Source organism: Hemiscyllium ocellatum, chromosome 43 (assembly GCF_020745735.1).
Source record: "Hemiscyllium ocellatum isolate sHemOce1 chromosome 43, sHemOce1.pat.X.cur, whole genome shotgun sequence".
Classification (NCBI taxonomy): domain Eukaryota; kingdom Metazoa; phylum Chordata; class Chondrichthyes; order Orectolobiformes; family Hemiscylliidae; genus Hemiscyllium; species Hemiscyllium ocellatum.
Window position 1 is genome coordinate 10651898 of NC_083443.1, and position 20809 is coordinate 10672706.

The 20809-nt window shown below is 46.9% G+C and overlaps 1 protein-coding gene across 3 annotated transcripts; it reads left to right on the forward strand.

Moving 5' to 3' along the window:
* The first annotated feature begins 1864 nt into the window (after positions 1 to 1864).
* On the forward strand, positions 1865 to 20440 carry ghitm (growth hormone inducible transmembrane protein). 3 transcript variants are annotated; one of them, XM_060854274.1, is made up of 10 exons: positions 1865 to 1944; positions 8173 to 8262; positions 8666 to 8802; positions 9543 to 9645; positions 12547 to 12658; positions 14261 to 14402; positions 16069 to 16177; positions 16378 to 16566; positions 16662 to 16833; positions 20133 to 20440. In XM_060854274.1, exons 3-10 carry the CDS (start codon positions 8695 to 8697, stop codon positions 20218 to 20220), a joined length of 1023 nt encoding a protein of 340 aa, XP_060710257.1. In that variant the 5' UTR covers positions 1865 to 1944; positions 8173 to 8262; positions 8666 to 8694; the 3' UTR covers positions 20221 to 20440. The 3 variants fall into 3 exon arrangements, with proteins under 3 accessions (XP_060710257.1, XP_060710258.1, XP_060710259.1); XM_060854275.1 differs by having other exon boundaries at positions 8176 to 8262; XM_060854276.1 differs by lacking the exon at positions 8173 to 8262.
* The last annotated feature ends 369 nt before the right edge of the window (positions 20441 to 20809 follow it).

Genomic DNA, 20809 nt, shown 5'->3' on the forward strand with positions numbered 1-20809 from the left:
CGGTGGGGGTAGGGGTTGGGGCAGGTTTGTGTAGTGACGGTGGGGAGAGGAGTTGGGGCTGGTTTGGGAAGTGAGGGTGGGGGGGTTGGGGCTGGTTTGGGGAATTATGGTGGGATGAGAGGGTGGGGCTGGTTTGGGGAGTTACGGGGGGGTGAGAGGGTGGGGCTGGTTTGGGGAGTGAGGGTGGAGGGAGGGGTTGGGGCTGGTTTGGGGAGTGAGGGTGGGGGGAGGGGTTGGGGCTAGTTTGGGGAGTGAAGGTGGGTGGGGTTGGGGCTGGATTGGAGATAGACGGCGGGAGCGCGGTTGGGGCTGGTTTGGGGAGTTACAGTATGGTGAGAGGGTGGGGCTAGTTTGGGGAGGGTCGAGTGATGGTGGGGGTAGGGGAAGGGCTGGTTTGGGGATTGACGGTGGGGGGAGTGGTTGGGGCTGGTTTTGGGAGTGAGGGTGGGGGGAGGGACTGGGGTTGGTTTGGGGAGTGACGGTGGGGGGGGTTGGGGCTGGTTTGGAGAGTGAGGGTGGGTGGAGGGGTTGGGGCTGGTTTGGGGAGTTACGGTAGGGTGAGAGGGTGGGGCTAGTTTGGGGAGTGAGGGTCGAGTGATGGTGGGGCTAGGGGGTAGGGCTGGTTTGGGGAGTGACAGTGGGGGGAGGGGTTGAGGCTGGTTTGGGGAGTGACGGTGGGGGGAGGGGTTGAGGCTGGTTTGGGGAGTGACGGTGGGGGGAGTGGTTGGGGCTGGTTTTGGGAGTGAGGGTGGGGGGAGGGACTGGGGTTGGTTTGGGGAGTGACGGTGGGGGGGGTTGGGGCTGGTTTGGAGAGTGAGGGTGGGTGGAGGGGTTGAGGCTGGTTTGGGGAGTTACGGTAGGGTGAGAGGGTGGGGCTAGTTTGGGGAGTGAGGGTCGAGTGATGGTGGGGGTAGGGGGTAGGGCTGGTTTGGGGAGTGACGGTGGGGGGAGGGGTTGAGGCTGGTTTGGGGAGTGACGGTGGGGGGAGGGGTTGGGGCTGGCTTTGGGAGTGAGGGTGGAGGGAGGGGTTGGGGCTGGTTTGGGGAGTGACGGTGGGGGGAGGGGTTGGGGCTGGCTTTGGGAGTGAGGGTGGGGGGAGGGGGTGGGGCTGGTTTGGGGAGTGACGGTGGGGGGAGGGGTTGGGGCTGGCTTTGGGAGTGAGGGTGGGGGGAGGGGTTGAGGCTGGTTTGGGGAGTGAGGGTGGGGGGGTTGGGGCTGGATTGGAGATAGACGGCGGGGGCGCGGTTGGGGCTGGTTTGGGGAGTTACAGTATGGTGAGAGGGTGGGGCTAGTTTGGGGAGGGTCGAGTGATGGTGGGGGTAGGGGAAGGGCTGGTTTGGGGATTGACGGTGGGGGGAGGGGTTGGGGCTGGTTTTGGGAGTGATGGTGGGGGGGGTTGGGGCTGGTTTGGAGAGTGAGGGTGGGTGGAGGGGTTGGGGAGTTACGGTAGGGTGAGAGGGTGGGGCTAGTTTGGGGAGGGTCGAGTGATGGTGGGGGTAGGGGAAGGGCTGGTTTGGGGATTGACGGTGGGGGTAGGGGGTAGGGCTGGTTTGGGGAGTGAGGGTGGGGGGGGTTGGGGCTGGTTTGGGGAGTGAGGGTGGGGGGGGTTGGGGCTGGTTTGGGGAGTGAGGGTGGGGGGGGTTGGGGCTGGTTTGGGGAGTGAGGGTGGGGGGGAGGGAGTGAGGCTGGTTAGACACTTGCTGGACATGGGTTTTGCCCCCTGACCCCTGTTGTCCAGGCAACGATATGGTCCATTTTTGACGGCCGCTGATGACGCTCCTAATCTTCACCTATCAGAACAAAGACTGTGAGGCACCTGACCGGCCCCTGGCCTGCTGAATTCTGGGTATTGTGGTGCAGCCCACTACGCATGCGCAAAGCGTCCCGAAGAAGATTCCGGAAAGAAGCGGCTGATCGGGACTGCGCAGCACCCGGCGCCGGAGGGTGAGTCCCTGCTGGGGGCAGAGGGTCAGAGATCATTCCACCATACCCCACCCCGATGGTCTGGGGAGAGAGATTAACCCCTCCCCTTTACCCTGGGAGGGGGGGGAACTAACCCCTCCCCTTTACCCTGGGGGGTTAGAGATTAACCCCTCCCCTTTACCCTGGGGGGTTAGAGATTAACCCCTCCCCTTTACCCTGGGGGGTTAGAGATTAACCCCTCCCCTTTACCCTGGGAGAGAGATTAACCCCTCCCCTTTACCCTGGGTGGGGGGGAGATTAACCCCTCCCCTTTACCCTGGGTGGGGGGGAGATTAACCCCCCCCCTTTACCCTGGGAGAGAGATTAACCCCTCCCCTTTACCCTGGGGGGTTAGAGATTAACCCCTCCCCTTTACCCTGGGAGAGAGATTAACCCCTCCCCTTTACCCTGGGAGAGAGATTAACCCCTCCCCTTTACCCTGGGGGGTTAGAGATTAACCCCTCCCCTTTACCCTGGGAGAGAGATTAACCCCTCCCCTTTACCCTGGGTGGGGGGGAGATTAACCCCTCCCCTTTACCCTGGGTGGGGGGGAGATTAACCCCCCCCCCTTTACCCTGGGAGAGAGATTAACCCCTCCCCTTTACCCTGGGGGGTTAGAGATTAACCCCTCCCCTTTACCCTGGGAGAGAGATTAACCCCTCCCCTTTACCCTGGGTGGGGGGGAGATTAACCCCTCCCCTTTACCCTGGGTGGGGGGGAGATTAACCCCCCCCCCTTTACCCTGGGAGAGAGATTAACCCCTCCCCTTTACCCTGGGGGGTTAGAGATTAACCCCTCCCCTTTACCCTGGGGGGGTTAGAGATTAACCCCTCCCCTTTACCCTGGGAGAGAGATTAACCCCTCCCCTTTACCCTGGGGGGTTAGAGATTAACCCCTCCCCTTTACCCTGGGAGAGAGATTAACCCCTCCCCTTTACCCTGGGTGGGGGGGAGGTTAACCCCTCCCCTTTACCCTGGGTGGGGGGGAGATTAACCCCCCCCTTTACCCTGGGAGAGAGATTAACCCCTCCCCTTTACCCTGGGGGGTTAGAGATTAACCCCTCCCCTTTACCCTGGGGGGTTAGAGATTAACCCCTCCCCTTTACCCTGGGAGAGAGATTAACCCCTCCCCTTTACCCTGGGAGAGAGATTAACCCCTCCCCTTTACCCTGGGTGGGGGGGAGATTAACCCCCCCCTTTACCCTGGGAGAGAGATTAACCCCTCCCCTTTACCCTGGGGGGTTAGAGATTAACCCCTCCCCTTTACCCTGGGAGAAAGATTAACCCCTCCCCTTTACCCTGGGTGGGGGGGAGATTAACCCCCCCCCTTTACCCTGGGTGGGGGGGAGATTAACCCCCCCCCTTTACCCTGGGAGAGAGATTAACCCCTCCCCTTTACCCTGGGAGAGAGATTAACCCCTCCCCTTTACCCTGGGGGGTTAGAGATTAACCCCTCCCCTTTACCCTGGGCGGGGGGGAGATTAACCCCTCCCCTTTACCCTGGGAGAGAGATTAACCCCTCCCCTTTACCCTGGGGGGGTTAGAGATTAACCCCTCCCCTTTACCCTGGGGGGGTTAGAGATTAACCCCTCCCCTTTACCCTGGGGGGGTTAGAGATTAACCCCTCCCCTTTATCCTGGGGGGGTTAGAGATTAACCCCTCCCCTTTACCCTGGGGGGGAGAGGTTAACCCCTCCCCTTTACCCTGGTGGGGGGGGAAGAGATTAATCCCTCCCCTTTACCCTGGGGGGGAGAGGTTAACCCCTCCCCTTTACCCTGGTGGGGGGGGAAGAGATTAATCCCTTCCCCTGGGGTGGAGAGTTTAATCCCTCCCCCTTACCCTGGGGTGAGAGATTAACCCCTCCCCCTTCCCCTGGGGTTTCTCCCCAACCCCCATGTGAGATAGAGATAGAGGGATTGTTTGCCCCCCACCCCCAGTTGTGAGAAAGAGTTTATCCTCCCCCATCCCTCTGCATCACACTGTGACACCCTCCCCACCCCTGTCCCAGAGAGGGGAAGAATTTAGTGATATGTATGTGAACCTCTTATACACAGTGGGGAACAGTGCTGTGGTTTCTGCGGCAAAACTTATTGAATGCTAACCTCACATCTATTGTTCATCAGCCTGAAATCCCAATGTAGTGTAGACTCACTAATACTGCTTGGGTACCTGATAACATTTGTCCAATTCCCTCTTATCTGTTCTTAGAATTTGGCATTTCATTTTCTCTGCTACTGCTAATCCTTTTCTTTTACTCATGGAATGACAGGATTGTAGTTATATGAGGCAGTTGATGATGTCTCTGCATTGCATCATGTGGTCATTGTTCTGAGCTCAGCAGTGAATGCTACTCTAATGAGGCAGAATCAAACTGGGTGTCTCTTGCATCATGTTTTTGTGTTGAGGTTATCTTGAGTTGAATATGAAAGCTGAATAGTTTCTCCACTTAATATTGTTGTATCCTAACTCGGAAAGAGGTGTTTTGAAAGGTTTTTTTTTAATATATATTGCACTGATTTTTAGACTTTTACATTTCAGAAAGACCAATGCTTCACTATTTTTTAATCACTTGACACCGAGTAGGCATTGCAGCCATTCTGCGCAAAGTGAGATCTTACAAAAATAATAGTTACTCTAGTTTTAGAGGATTTCTGATCAGGTTAGTGGGATAAATGTTGTTTGTGTAGTAGTCTGGCCTTGACCGTCCACATGCACCATTTGAGCTGACACCCAGACCCATGATTTAACACCACTTGCATAAAATGAGACAAAATCAGCTGTGTGGTTGATTTTAAAAAAAATAGACTGCAGAAAGATATCAGTGGGCTACACAAATGGGTGGGATAGTAACGAATGGAATTTGCACAGTAAATGATATTTGGCTTAAGTGTGAAGCAACCAAGGAGTGATTACTGAAAGATTCATGAAGATGGCAGGATAGATAAGATCGAAGAAAAGAAATTGCTGGAGAAACTCAGCAGCATCTGTGAAAGGAAACAGTTAACACTTCAAGTCCAGTGATCCTTCTTTAGAACAGGTTATGAGGGATCTAGATAGAATGGGTCTCTTAAATTGATTTGCATTAGCTTTGTTATCGCATGTACTCAATTGATTACACTACAGTACATTCGTAGATACAACGGTACTCGATTGAGTTCATAGAAAACAAACATGAGGGAAGTAAAGAAATAAATAGTCTGGTGTTGTAGGTGATAGGAATAAATTAGGAAAATGAAATGGTTAGAATATCAGTCCTTCCGACCCTGTCCGTGCCGGCACCGAGCCTCCTCCACGTCGCTGCCGCCGGCACTGGACCACCACTTCAGGGATCATCACCACACTGACACCACTGAAACCATAGTCGTCCCACAGCCAAGTCTCTCTGGCTCTGCTGTCATGTCAGGCCACCACAAGGCATGAGTCCCATTTGGGCTGCAGATGTTGCCTTGTCGGCATTGCCGTCTTCAGGAGTCAGCTGCTGCCATCTCTGATAGAAAGAGTTTTGCTGCAGCTGACCCCAAACACCAGCAGCACAACACTGTAGCTGCCACTGACCCTGACGCAGGGAGAATGACCCCACTGCTGCTGCTGCTGCTGACCCTGACGCAGGGAGAATGACCCCACTGCTGCTGCTGCCAGTGACCCTGACGCAGGGAGAATGACCCCACTGCTGCTGCTGCTGCCAGTGACCCTGACGCAGGGAGAATGACCCCACTGCTGCTGCTGCCAGTGACCCTGACGCAGGGAGAATGACCCTACTGCTGCTGCTGCTGCCAGTGACCCTGACGCAGGGAGAATGACCCCACTGCTGCTGCTGCTGCCAGTGACCCTGACGCAGGGAGAATGACCCTACTGCTGCTGCTGCTGCCAGTGACCCTGACGCAGGGAGAATGACCCCACTGCTGCTGCTGCCAGTGACCCTGACGCAGGGAGAATGACCCCGCTGCTGCTGCTGCTGCCAGTGACCCTGACGCAGGGAGAATGACCCCACTGCTGCTGCTGCCAGTGACCCTGACGCAGGGAGAATGACCCCACTGCTGCTGCTGCCAGTGACCCTGACGCAGGGAGAATGACCCCACTGCTGCTGCTGCCAGTGACCCTGACGCAGGGAGAATGACCCCACTGCTGCTGCTGCTGCTGCTGCCAGTGACCCTGACGCAGGGAGAATGACCCCACTGCTGCTGCTGCTGCTGCTGCCAGTGACCCTGACGCAGGGAGAATGACCCTACTGCTGCTGCTGCTGCCAGTGACCCTGACGCAGGGAGAATGACCCCACTGCTGCTGCTGCTGCCAGTGACCCTGACGCAGGGAGAATGACCCTACTGCTGCTGCTGCTGCCAGTGACCCTGACGCAGGGAGAATGACCCTACTGCTGCTGCTGCTGCCAGTGACCCTGACGCAGGGAGAATGACCCCACTGCTGCTGCTGCCAGTGACCCTGACGCAGGGAGAATGACCCCGCTGCTGCTGCTGCTGCCAGTGACCCTGACGCAGGGAGAATGACCCCACTGCTGCTGCTGCCAGTGACCCTGACGCAGGGAGAATGACCCTACTGCTGCTGCTGCTGCCAGTGACCCTGACGCAGGGAGAATGACCCCACTGCTGCTGCTGCTGCCAGTGACCCTGACGCAGGGAGAATGACCCCACTGCTGCTGCTGCCAGTGACCCTGACGCAGGGAGAATGACCCCACTGCTACTGCTGCTGCCAGTGACCCTGACGCAGGGAGAATGACCCCACTGCTGCTGCTGCCAGTGACCCTGACGCAGGGAGAATGACCCCGCTGCTGCTGCTGCTGCCAGTGACCCTGACGCAGGGAGAATGACCCCACTGCTACTGCTGCTGCCAGTGACCCTGACGCAGGGAGAATGACCCCACTGCTGCTGCTGCCAGTGACCCTGACGCAGGGAGAATGACCCCACTGCTGCTGCTGCCAGTGACCCTGACGCAGGGAGAATGACCCCACTGCTGCTGCTGCCAGTGACCCTGACGCAGGGAGAATGACCCCACTGCTGCTGCTGCTGCTGCTGCCAGTGACCCTGACGCAGGGAGAATGACCCCACTGCTGCTGCTGCTGCTGCCAGTGACCCTGACGCAGGGAGAATGACCCCACTGCTGCTGCTGCTGCTGCCAGTGACCCTGACGCAGGGAGAATGACCCCACTGCTGCTGCTGCCAGTGACCCTGACGCAGGGAGAATGACCCCACTGCTGCTGCTGCTGCTGCCACTGACCCTGACGCAGGGAGAATGACCCCACTGCTGCTGCTGCTGCCAGTGACTCTGACGCAGGGAGAATGACCCCACTGCTGCTGCTGCTGCTGCCAGTGACCCTGACGCAGGGAGAATGACCCCACTGCTGCTGCTATTGGCTCTGAATGCTGGTAGAACACACTTAGTGCCACCAACTCCGATCGCTGGGAAAAGCTGCAACTCCGATCGGCACGCAGTTCTCTCTCTCTCGCTGCCTCACCAGTGCTGCCAACCAACCTGCCACAGAAAAGAAGAAAACAAAATACCGAAAGTAAAGGAAAATAAAGTGAAAGAAAGGTGCAGAAGCACAAGTAAATCAAAGAAGGAAAGCAGGTGGGAGCAGTTGGGCTCCAAATAAGAGCCCGCACTCAGCCTTGTTACTCCACCACCATCTTACACCTGATTTAAAGTGTCTGTAACCAGCGGGCATTAATTTAAGGGAGACTAAGTGATGTTGAGCATATATGAGAGGAAATTTTATTATCAGAGGATGATGGAACATCTGAAATTCGCAGTCTGAAAGAATGATTGCAGTAGAAACCCTCTCAACATTGAAAAACTGCTTGGAGATTTATGTGAAGTTACATCACCTACAAAACCACAGATGAGGGCTGGGAGGTGGGATTAGGCTAGATGGTGACTTGCAGGTTAGGACAACACAGTGGGCTCCTGTATTTCTGTGAATGCTTGTTGCAACACAGCAGTCCCTGAGTACTATCCAGGATGCAAACATATTCCATTGTCAACCCAGCCCCAACACAATTCCTCTAGTTCGTAGGCGAGAGTCTTACCAAGTGAGGCACCCTGCTAGTTTTACTGGAAGAAGTGAATATTTTGTAATGATATCAGTGTATTGTATTCAGTGATCTACTGTATCACATTTATGTTGTTCTGACTTTTGTCTCTAACTGTCTCTCTCTCTATACCTTGAAATGATGAACCTCCCATTTTGCCTTTTGTTCAGCAGCTGCAGGCTTTTCAAGGCTCAAGCTCAGCATTACCACCATCTGATTTAACTTGCTGCCATTTTATTTGGCTTCTTGCAGTAAAGGAGGTAATTTATCATCTGGCTTTCCCAATTTGTTTGAATATTCTTTCACAGTTACATGGTTTTATGAATGATGCAATTATAAATGTTTATTTGTAACTGTCCAACAACAGGGAAATAGACAGCTGATCTCCTGTAATCATGCAAGGTGATGAAACAAGCTATGATTAGAGGAGATGTCACACTTCTGTCAAGCAATGTCTTTAATTGAGGAATAAATATTTTCAGTTAGTTAGAGCTGGGATAGTGCAGTAACTAAGAATCCAGTAACTTACTGAACTCTCTGCTTCCTGTTCTCCTCATCAGAGAGTCTCTAACATGGAGTTTTTGAAGAGTAGTTCAGCAGTATTGCTTACTAAAAGTGTGATGTGCCTGCAACATTTAACAGGTCTCTTTGCTTTCTCAACAGTTCCCATCAGCATTACTTGCTGAGACATCATGTTGGCAGCAAGGTTCACTTGCCTGAGGCCTGTTCTCACCCAAGGAGGTCCAGCATGGAGGAGCTATAACCTGAAAAGTACACAGAGGCTTCTGCAGCCCAAACAAGTGAGTTTGTTTGTCATTAAACAAGGTTGATGTGATATAGTAATAGTGAATATGCTCTGTCCACTTCAGTACGTATGAAACTCAGGCAATGCCTCTATTGAAGAAAGCTGGAGAAGGTGATGTACCCATGACATTGGCTATAACAGGATAGATAAGACTGGATTAAAAACCATGATTCTCCTTTGGTTTCTCAATCCAACCTTGAAACATTACTTTGAATCCAGCATGTGTGCCCACTTCATATTTCTCATGTACACTGACACCTCTGAACTGTAACCTCACTACCAATGATCTCAGCTGTTTTTCTAAGACTAAGGAACTGATTTCAGATCTTGTTACAAATGCTATTCCCCACCACAGCTACAGTCCATCTCCCTGGCCAGTTCGCTGTCTCAGTCCCACAGTTATTTTAGTAGGGTTCTGTACATCCACTTATTTGGTCCTCTTCCAATGATAGTTAAGGTAGTTAGCTGATAGAAATCCACTCTAGTTAAGTTAACTGGCTTAGTAGTGATATTGCAAACGTTGTACACAGATATTAGTTAAAGACTGCAGTCATTGCTGGCTATAAGTCCAGAATTAATAACTTTGATATTAGTAACTGTGTTGCTTATGTAAAGTTGAGATGTTTCTTGAGCCTGTCTATTTATTTATCAATGTGTCACTCTAACTCCACTGTGTCTTTTCCACTTCACAAGACTTAACTACTGAACCAGTAATAACCATCTTTCCTGTTCCAGAATTATGCCACCAAGTCACGTGTTAATGTACGACGGACAAAAACAATGCGTGAAAAGATGAAAGAAGCAGTGTTGAGCCCTTCACTGGAAACTGCAGCAAGATGTAAGACTATGTTTCAAGAGTTTGTCTTTGTGTGAACAGATTTACAGTTTATGAGCAAAATGGTGTTTGATGCATTGGAAAATGCTGCATTGTGAAAGAGATATACTTATGATAGCCTGACACTCAAATATATGGAAGGTTTGAGTTAAAAAGAAAGGCTGGATAGGTTAGGACTTCTTTAACTAGAGCATAGGAGGTTGAGAGGTGACCGTAGTAGTTTATAAAATAATAAGGGGTATAGAAAGGGTTAACAGTACTTGACTTTTCCCTAGGATGGGGAATTTCAAGATTGGGGGCACATTTTTAAGGTGAGAGGAGAGAGATTTTAAAAAAGATATGAGAGGCAGTTTTTTTACACAGCGCTGTTTGCATGTGGAAGGAGCTTCCTGACAAAATGGTGGATGTGGGTACAGTTACAAAGAATATTCATAAGTACATGAATAGGAAAGGTTTGGAGGGATATGGGCCAGGAGCAGGCAGATGGAACTAGTTCAGTTTGGGATTATGTTTGGCATGGACTGGTTGGACTGAAGGGTCTGTTTCCATGCTGTATGACTCTGAGTTACAATAATTATTCATTCCTGTCTGGCATAAAAATAAAATAGGGAAAGGTGGCCCAACCATGGCTGAAAAGGAAAATTAAGGATAGTGTTGGATCCAAGGAAGAAGCGCACAAATCAGCTAAAGTATGCAGCAGACCTGAGAAGTGGGAGCAGTTTAGGTTTTAACAAAGGGATTAAAAGAGAGGAAGTGAAGTTCGAGAGTAAGCTTGCAGAGAACATCTGAACAATTGTAGTGAATGAGTGAAGTAAAACAGATTAGTGCAGACAGATGTAGAGACTTTGCTATCAGAAACAAGGAAGTTACAAGGTGGAGCAAAGAGCTGGCCGATCAAGTAAATCAAATATTCTGGGTGTACCTTCACAAGGAAGAACACCAGTAACATCCCAGAAATGTTGGGGAATACAGTCAGAGGGAGAAACTGAAGAAAATCAATATTAGTACAACAATGGTGTTTAGGAAATTGTTGGGATTAAAGATTGATAAATCCTGAGGAGAATCTCCGTTCCTGAGCACTTGAGGATGTCGCCCAGGAATAGTGAATGCATTGGTTATTTTTCGAGATATTTTAGAAACTGGAATAGTTCCTATGGTTTAGAGGGTTGCTAATGTAACCCCACTGTTTATAAATAAAGTAGGATAGGAGAAAACTGGAATTATAGACCAGTGGCAATGAATTGGTGGTGGGGAGAGGGGTGTGTGTGTCCCAATTATTCTTATGGACCTGTCACTGAGAAGGCACAGGCAGGTACAGAAGGTTGTGCAAAAGGGAACTGGTATGTTGGCCTTCATAATGAGAGGATTCAAACACAGGAGCAGATATATCTTGCTGCAGTTGTATAGGGAATTGGTAAGACCATGCATGGAGTATTGTGGGCAGTTTTGCTGTATTTATTTGAGAAAGGATGTTGTGGCTGTCAGATTGATTCCTGGGATGACAGAACTGATGCATGAAGAGACCCTGGATCAGTTGAATTACATTCACTGGCATTTAGAAAAATGAGTGGGAATTTCATCGAAACATATAAAATTCTAACAGATCTTGATATGGTAAATCCAGGAAGGATGTTCCCAATGCTCAGGGAATCTGGAAACTAGGAGTCAGTCTCAGGATGTGGCATAAACCTTTTAGGACTAATGAGAAATTTCTTCACCCAGCAAGTGGTGAGTCTGTGGAAATCTGTGCCACAGAAAGCAATTAATGCCAAGCCGTTGAGTGTTTTTAAGGAGTTAGATATGGTTCTTGGGACTAAAGTGATCAGACTTTGGAGATCTACAGAACAGAATAGTGAGGTGGATGATCAACCTGTTGAATGTTGGAGTAAGTTCTAAGCGTCAAATGACCTGCTGTTTTCTTACTTTGTTATTCTGAGAGTTCTGACACTAACCTAGACAGAGTGATGGTATTCCTGATGAAGGGCTTATGCCCGAAACGTAGAATTTCCTGTTCCTTGGATGCTGCCTGACCTGCTGTGCTTTTCCAGCAACACATTTTCAGCACTTTTCCCTGTCTCTGGGCCAAACAATCCAAGTTCAAGTTCTATTGGACAAGTTGATTCAAACTATTTATAAGAATAAAGCTTGTCAGCAGTTAAATAATCCTCTCACTACAATCTTTGTATATCCATTGTAATCTCCTCTGTACTTGTTCTGCACTGCTGTGACCATTTCTCCTCTTCAGCTTTCTCCTCCACTTGTTATTCCTGCACCCTTTTTTCTCTGTATATCCTCACTTAAAAGCTATCTCATGTATTTCACACACATTTTCCTCATGAGGTGAGATCCTTACTTTGTTCCAGTACCACTTGCAGTCAATAGTCTTTTAAAATCTGACCTGAACAGGTCATCAATCTTCCTAATTTATTTCATTCTCTTTCTAGTTTTATCACATTTTGAGATGTTGGATATTTTTCATTTGTGTTTCTCGATTTTAAGTACGTGCCATCATTCTGAACATTGCAATCTGATGATGAATGTGTTAAATGAAGCTGTTCTTTCTGTTCCCTATGAAGTACTCTCTGATTAGCTGCATTATAAAGCTTTCTCCATGCTGTTTCTATCATATGTTTTAGCAAATCTGACATCAATAATATCATGGTGACCCTCGTGTAAATTGGCTCATTAAATCTGTATTATGTGTATTATTCTGTGGATTAGTATCCATAGGAGCCACGCAGGCTCGTTATCAGGGATTGTCTCAAATCTGCATTTAATATGTGTAAAAGACTTAGCTCGCACACTGTGTTGCCTGATGTGCTTACTAGATCTTTTGATTCTACTAATATTCATTTTAGTTTGTAATGCAGCATATTCTAACATGTGTGAACGGTTGTGTTTCAGTCGACTCCACAGGAAGATTGTTTGTGGCTGGAGGGGCAGCTGTGGGTCTTGGAGCACTTTGTTACTATGGACTGGGTATGTCCAACGAGATTGGAGCCATTGAGAAAGCTGTGTAAGTATGTAACTGGGAGCATTTGTAGTGAACAGAACAGTTTGTTACAAATTTAGACTAACCTTTTGAGAATGCTCATTTTAGATCATTGGAATATTCATCTATATGTAACATTCAGGGTAGATATTTAGCATTTCATTTTCACCAAATGGCAAAGATTTTAGTTTAAATTGGACTACTTTGGTTAAAAGTAATGAATGTTTGCACTGAATTGCCATAGAATTTTACCAACCAATTTGAGTTGTTTGGTGACACTGGCTGACCAGTCACCATTTATTTCCTGTCCCTAGTTGCCCTTGAGAACGTGGTGGTGAGCTGCCTTTTTGAATAGCTATTGTCCATATGCTGTAGGTAGACCTATAATGCCCTTGGGGAGGGAATTCCAGGATTTTAATCCAGCAATATATTTCCAAGCCAGGATGGTGAGTGGATTGGAGGGAAACTTGCAGTTGGTGGTATTTCCAAGTATCTGCTACCCTTCATCTTCAAGATGGAAGTAGTAATGGAAGGTGCTGTGTAAGATCTTTGGTGAATTTCTGCAGGGCATCTTGTAGATTATACACACTGCTGCTACCGAGCATTGGTGGAAGAGGGAATAGATGTGGTGCTAATCAAGTGGGCTGTTGTGTTCTGAATGGTGACAAGTTTCTTGAGTTGCTGGAGCTTCACTATGTGTAAGCAAGTGGGGAGTATTCTATCACAATCCTGACTTGTACCTTGTAGATGGTGGGCAGGCTTTAGAGAATCAGGACGTGAGTTACTCACTGCAGAATTCCTAATCCCTGATCTGCCCTTGTAGCTGTTGCATTTATATGGCAAGTCCATTGAGTTTATGGTCAGTGGCGGCTCTAAGGATGTTGACAGTGAGGAATTCAGTGATAGCAACTTTGAATGTAAAGGGTTGATGGTTACATTGTCTCTTATTGGTGATTGTCATTGCCTGGCATTTGTGTGGTGCGAATGGTACTTGCCACTTATCAGCCCAAGCCTGGATATTGTTCAGATTTTATTGCATTTGGAGCTGGACTGCTTCAGTATTGTTAGTAGGATATTGGCCCACAGTGCTCATGAATAAAACAGAATTATGCTGTAGTGACAACTTCTGGCACAGAAGTTTGTTATTTTAAACTGTTTCATTTGAAAGTGATTTCATATCACATTGCCTTGTTACTTAAGATAAACAAAATAGAATTGATGTTTCCAGAAAAAAGAATTCCTGAATCAGGAATCAGAGACAAAAGTAAAATTAACAGTATATTTCCTAACAAAGCAAGTAATTAGAAGTTGGTCCATGCTCACAATAGAGTTGAGTACTAAAAGTAGTAATTTTTGGATTTGTAATTTGTAGCATTGGTAGTAATTGGTAGTTATTACTTATAGTTACTCAGTATGGTCCATGACTGCCTGCTAGTTAGTGAAGAGGAAACTGCAGGTGCTGAAGCCAAGGTGGAGCACCTGGTACTACTTTAATTCCGATCAGCTCACTGAACAGTGTTGGAACTTGGGGCCTCCTTAGACTACTTGATCTAATGTGCTTTTGTGTTCAAGGTGGAGAAATATTTGGACTTAGTCATACCACTAACTTGATAATATATCCCACAGTATTTGGCCACAATATGTGAAGGACAGGATCCGTTCCACATACATGTACTTTTCAGGAGGTATAGGACTCACAGCTCTGTCAGCTGTTGCGATCAGCAGATCACCAGCAATCATGAATCTCATGATGAAGAATTCCTTTCTGGTAAGTTGTTGAGAAAGTCATGGACATCACTTAGTAAAGCTTCCATGATGATGATTTTTTGATGTTTGCTTGAACACTTCCAAAGGTATTTCATTGAGCCATTTTTTTAAAAAATAGAATCTCTACAGTGTGGAAACAGGCCATTTGGCACAACAAGTCCACACCGACCCTCCGAAGAGTATCCCACCCTGACCATTCCCCAACCCTGTTTTTCTATATTTACCCCTGACTAATGAACCCAACCTACGCATCCCTGAACACAATTGTCAGGTTAGCATGGCCAGTCCACCTAACCTGCATATCTTTTGGACAGTGGGAGGAAACTGAAGCCACATGGAGGAAACCCGCGCAGGCACAGAGAATGTGTGAACTCCACACAGATGGTTGCCTGAGGCTGGAGTTGAATCTGGGTCCCTGGTGCTGTGGGGCAGCGGTGCTAGCCACTGCGCCACTCTCTTGAAGATTTTTTAAAAATCTTCCCTCCAGGAAGGGATTGTTGCAAACCAATTTTTAATATTTTTTGATATTAGTGAGTGTAAGGAATAATTCATTCTCTCAGGATTGCACTAAACAAGTCAATTCAGGTTAGTTTGGAAATATTTTCCTAATTTTGTTTTTTGTCATATTGACAAGACTTTACCCTGACTGTGTACATCAACATCGACTTTACCAGTTTCCTTATTTCCCCTCCCTCCCCCAATCTCATCCCAGGTCCAGCATTCCAACTTGGCACTGCCCTCTTGAAATATCCTACCTGTCCATCTTCCTTCCCACCTATTCGATCCACCCCTCCCTCTGACCTATCACCATCACCCTTAATCTGCATCTACCTATCCCAGCCTTCCCAGCTGTCTCCTCCACCCTCCTATTTATCTCTCCGTTCCACTGTCCCCCCAATTCTTGATGAAGGGCTTATGCCGAAACCTGCTCCTCAGCTGCTGCCTGACCTGTTGTGCTTTTCCAGTGCCCACACTTTTCGACTGTGACTTGTCCTGCAACCAAAGTAAACCCTTCTCACACCCGAAAGTCTGAATTCACAACAGTCCTGAGTTTTATCGAGTTCGGAATATCCATGAATATGTTGCCTGATGTTAGCAGTAGAATTTGTGCTGGAAGCTAAGGATTGGCCAAATAGATTTCTTACAGGAAATCAAGCCTGTTATCAGAGCGAAGCTAGGTTTTACATTGAGTCAAGGATTGTAACTCCGACTGGTGCTGTGCCCTGTCCCATTTGGGGAATCTTGAGACATTGTTTCAAGTTCCTTCATTGGGCTGTTGTTGACTTAACTTAAATTCATTGCAGATAGATTTGATCTTAATACTTGTTGGCAACCGAGCAGTATAAATGTTATCTTTAATCGGAAGGACCTGTGTATTCGTGCTTGAGATGCGTATTAGCAAGTTTCTGTTTTTAATGAGTTCATTACTTTAACAATTAAATATTTATTAATTTATATGCTCTAAATTTTGATTTGACAGTAACTTGGAGAAAGACTTAGTTACCTTTTCAGGATAAAATTACAAAGATAATGCTGTTGGTGGGCAGCTTAAACCAAAGAAAGTAGCCAGATCAGGCTACTGTTGTTGGTTCATTCTGCAGGTTGGCTTGTGTGTTGCATTTGTCTCCTCCTGAAGTTTACTGATTTCCTTTTCTCTCTGTTAACAGGCAATAGGAGCATCATTTGCAGCAATGATAGGAGCAGGTGTTTTGGTGAGATCTATACCCTATGAGGAAGGGCTGAATTCTAAACACTTAGCCTGGATACTGCATTCGGGTGAGAACTGTGTAATCTTTTTGATTTAACGTAACTGGTTAACATATGAAATTCTTATGCCAGGCATTTTAACATAACTAAATTGTATTGATATTCTGATGTTATACTTTGTTTATTTTGTTGTTTTAGCATTTAAGCTTACATTCAGTTTGAGGTATTTGAAAATAGTTTTATTAATCCATGATTTTATTTCTGTTCAGGTGTGATGGGAGCTATAGTTGCTCCAATGGTCCTCCTTGGTGGCCCCATCCTAATGAGAGCTGCCTGGTACACAGTAGGGATTGTGGGTGGTCTCTCCACTGTGGCTATGTGTGCCCCCAGTGAAAAGTTTCTGCACATTGGTGGACCATTGGCTGTTGGTCTGGGATTGGTTTTTGCTTCCTCTATAGGTAAGTAACTTTGGTAAAAGTCTGTGCATTTTTTGAAGTTTTTTCATCTATTTTTGAGAGTATACTCATTTGTAAATGTGTATGTGCATTTTTAGGCTCTGTATTCCTGCCTCCTAGCTCTGTGTTCGGTGCAGGTCTGTATTCTGTGGCTGTCTATGGAGGTCTGGTTCTTTTTGGCATGTTCCTGTTGTATGATACCCAAAAGGTGATCAAACGAGCAGAGATGTACCCAATGTATGGTGTTCGGAAATTTGATCCTATTAATGCGTAAGTATTAAATTTGCTTTCTTGGTTGTTCTTTTACAGAGGAATATAAAGGAAGGGACTTGTAATTGTATGATTATGTTAGATGACTTGCAGTATGGAAACAGGCACTTCGGCCCAACAAGTCCACGCTGACTCTCCAAAGAGCAACCCACCCAGACCTATTCCCCTACATTTACTCCTTCACCTAACACTATGAGCAATTTAGCATGGCCAATTCACCTAACCTGCACATTTTTGGACTGTGGGAGGAAGCCGGAGCACCCAGAGGAAACCCTCGCAGACACTGGGAGAATGTGCAAACTCCACACAGACAGTTGCCTGAGGCAGGAATTGAACTCGGGTCTCTAGCACTGATGCCTCACAGCGCCAACCACGGTGCCACCGTGTTGCCCTAAATTGTATAGTACCTTTCCTATTCTTGGAAAATACTTTCCAGGTAATAAAGTGCATCTGGTGTCTACTTGCTGTACTTTTGTAGGTAAGCGCAATAGGTTTCAACACCACAGTGTGATTAATGAATATATCATCTGTGTTGGCAGTAAAGTTTTTGGGATAGTTAAAGTCACCACTCTCTCATTAAAGAGTAACAACTGGTGGTAATGTTAACCTGGGAGTCGCCATGCCTCAGGTGAGGGGAGAGGTTGAGAGTTGGTGACCTTATTTGGTGTGGGAATTGAACCTGCACTTTTGGCATCACTGTATTTGCAATCCAGCCACCGGAGCGAAATGACTCATGTGACTGATAACAGTTGGCCAGATCACCTTAACAACTCTTCAGCTTGAGTGGTTTCATGGGATTAGATTGGGATTTCTTCCAATTAAAATTGGGAAGACTGCAAACACCTTCACGAGACTGAAATTCCGACCATATCTTCACTACTATTGACTCCACCCTGTCAAATCTTTCATGCTGAGCTTTCTCAACCTTGGCATCCTATTTAATTCTGGGTTGAAAATGTGTTGCTGAAAAAGCGCAGCAGGTCAGGCAGCATCCAGGGAACAGGAGATTCGACGTTTCTGGCATAAGCCCTTCTTCCCATCCTATTTAATCCTGGTTCACTGACATCTGTAATCTGTTACATCTGTAAAACGTGAGCACATTTCAAACTCTTCCCATATGCAATTCCTGTTCACCCTCTTCCATGGGCTTGCTAACCTACATTGGCCTCTAACACCATGGTATTAAAATTCTCATTCATGTTTAAAGGTCAAAGTGCTTCAGTGACCTTAATTTCCCTGTCTCTATAATTGCCAACTCTGCACTCTTTCAATTTTGAAGTCATTTTAACGTCCTTTTACAGGGTATCACTTGGTATTCCAGAAATTAGCAGATGTTTCTTTAGCTGCCTAAGCTGTAAGCACTAAAATTTCCTCATAATACTTTTCCTCTTCACCGTCTGGCACTCCTGATTAAGATATACCTTAAAAATCACATCTCTGACCAAGATTTGTTTGTCACCTCTTGTACTATCACTTTTGATTTGGTATCTGATTTTGTTGTGATGTATTTGCTCAGGATGTGATACATTAAGGGCACTGTATAACTATAAGTGTCTCACAATGTGTAGTCAGTGTTTTGAACTCAGTTGACAATCATAATTTTTCTCAAAACTAGTTTTTCAGGAGCTTCAGTCCCTTGATTAAGGTTGTCACTTTACTACTTGTGCTTGAGTTCACTCTCTGATGTATCTGTTACTTAATGCTGGCTGACAGTTTCACTGCCCTTCGGATCTGATAGCACATTCGATTACTTAATGATCCTTGTGAATTATAATCAAAATGGGTCTATTGTTTCCAATCATCAATTTACTGGATTATTAACAGTGACAAAGGCATCTTTGAGGATTAATGCAAGTTATAACACTGCTTCCCACTGCCTGGATTGGCTCCAATGCATCTTAATCTACTTTGTCAGCAACTCCAAGTGTTCCAGGTAGATTCTGAGAACTGCTTTAAAGGGCCTCCATTTTTGCCAAAGAAAAGTTTTATGTTTTTGCAATTGCCATAAATCAGTAACTTTCTCAATGGGTGATTGGCCCATATCTCCTAGCACCTATTCCCTATTCCTGAGATCCATACATCACAAATTTAATGGTCATTGTGGGTGAGCAGTCTAGCCCAATCAAGAGGCATGTGGAGGCAGTCAGCCACTCTGAGACTGATAGTTTGACCCTAAGACTGAGCCTGATATCAGACAGTGTAATGAATTATAGCTGCACAATCCAATACTACCAAGCTAACTTTCATAACCATGCCGTCTGGCTGAGAGCACCTTGACTCTAACATGCTGATAAAGGTAATGGGTGGAGAGAAATGGCATTCTTCTGTATTCAGCAGTGAGGTTTCTGAATAATGTGCATGCTTCCACAGTCTTTTAAACATCTTGACTGTGCAAATTGATAGAAACAGATGATCTGAATCATGCCCAAGATAATTATAGGCTGAATACAATAGATCTTGCCGTTTGTCTAAATCATGTTTTCTTCATTGATAATCAATACAGAAAATATAGTACAGGCATAGACTGAGAGGAAGTATTTGATCAGGACTGAAGATTAGATTAGATTCCCTACAGTGTGGAAACAGGCCCTTCAGCCCAACAGTCCATACCAACCCTCCAACCCACCCAGACCCACTTCCCTCAGACTAATAACCCAATGCTATGGGCAATTTAACATGGCCATTTCACCTGACCTGCACATCTTTGGACTGTGGGAGGAAACTGGAGCACCCGGAGGAAACCCACGCAGACACTGGGAGAATGTCGGTGTGGAGTTTGCACAGTCACCCCCGAGGCTGGAATCGAACCTGGGTCCCTAGTGCTGTGAGGCAGCCGTACTAACAACTGAGCCACCGTGCTGCCCCTTGAAGAACATCCTTCTGTTAAATTGCAGGGTGCACTCTGCTAAGTGCTTGAGGAGTGTATTGGAGAGTATAGGTGTAAAAACTGATCCTGCATAATGTCACCCAGCAGCTTCAGTCTTTCAGCACATTGCAAGTCACTAGTAAATGTGGGCTGAGTGTCACTGAGAACGTCACCTATTAAAGTGACAGTCTTTAACCCAGCTGCTTCGCGTTGCATATGATCAACAATAGCACAACCAAGGTCAATCTCAGCCTCCATCTGATCTACATGCATTGTTTCGTAAGTTGGTCGAGTTGCGAGGGGCTCGTCCCTGATTGACACGCTGAGCTACTGACAGGTCCCTAGACCCCAGTTAAAGCACAATGTGATCATATTTGATTAAAGTACAGAAGTACTTTGTTTTGCCAGTGTTAATCTTTGTGTTTCTTTCTAGATGTATGGGGATTTATATGGATACATTAAATATCTTCATTCGAGTAGCAGCTATTCTGTCAAACAGTGGCACTGGCAGGAAGAAGTAATGGGAAGAAGACTGGTTGATTGAACTCAGGGTTTTGTGAATCTACTCTCCAAAGTGGATAAGTTGCCGAATCATCACTGGGTTGTACTGGCTAATCAGTGCCAAGCATAAATCCTCTGCTGAAACAAGTCGCATTAAAGGGACAATGGCTTAACACAGCGATGTTTTTTTTTGCACCTCCTTTGTTTTCTGTGAAAAATAAAATCACAGTCATAATTGGGTAGATGGAGTTCTGTGTAGGTCTGTGTGCACAGAGAGGTGATCTTTATATTTTCAAGATTTGAAAGCCATTTCCATGCACTTTCGAAGATAACTTGCATTTTTGTTGCTTCTGTTTAATAAAGTTTCTTTTTCGAATGAAGCTACAATTAATAATTGTAACATTCCACACTGGAGGGAATCTAATCTTTTCATCTCTGTGCAAACAGGCCCTTCGGCCCCACAAGTCCACACTGACTCTCCGAAGAGCAACCCACCCAGACCCATCCCGCTACGTTCACCCCTGACTAATGCACCCAACACTACAGGCAATTTAGCATGGTCAATTCACCTAACTTGCACATCTTTGGACTGTGGGAGGAAACCGGAGC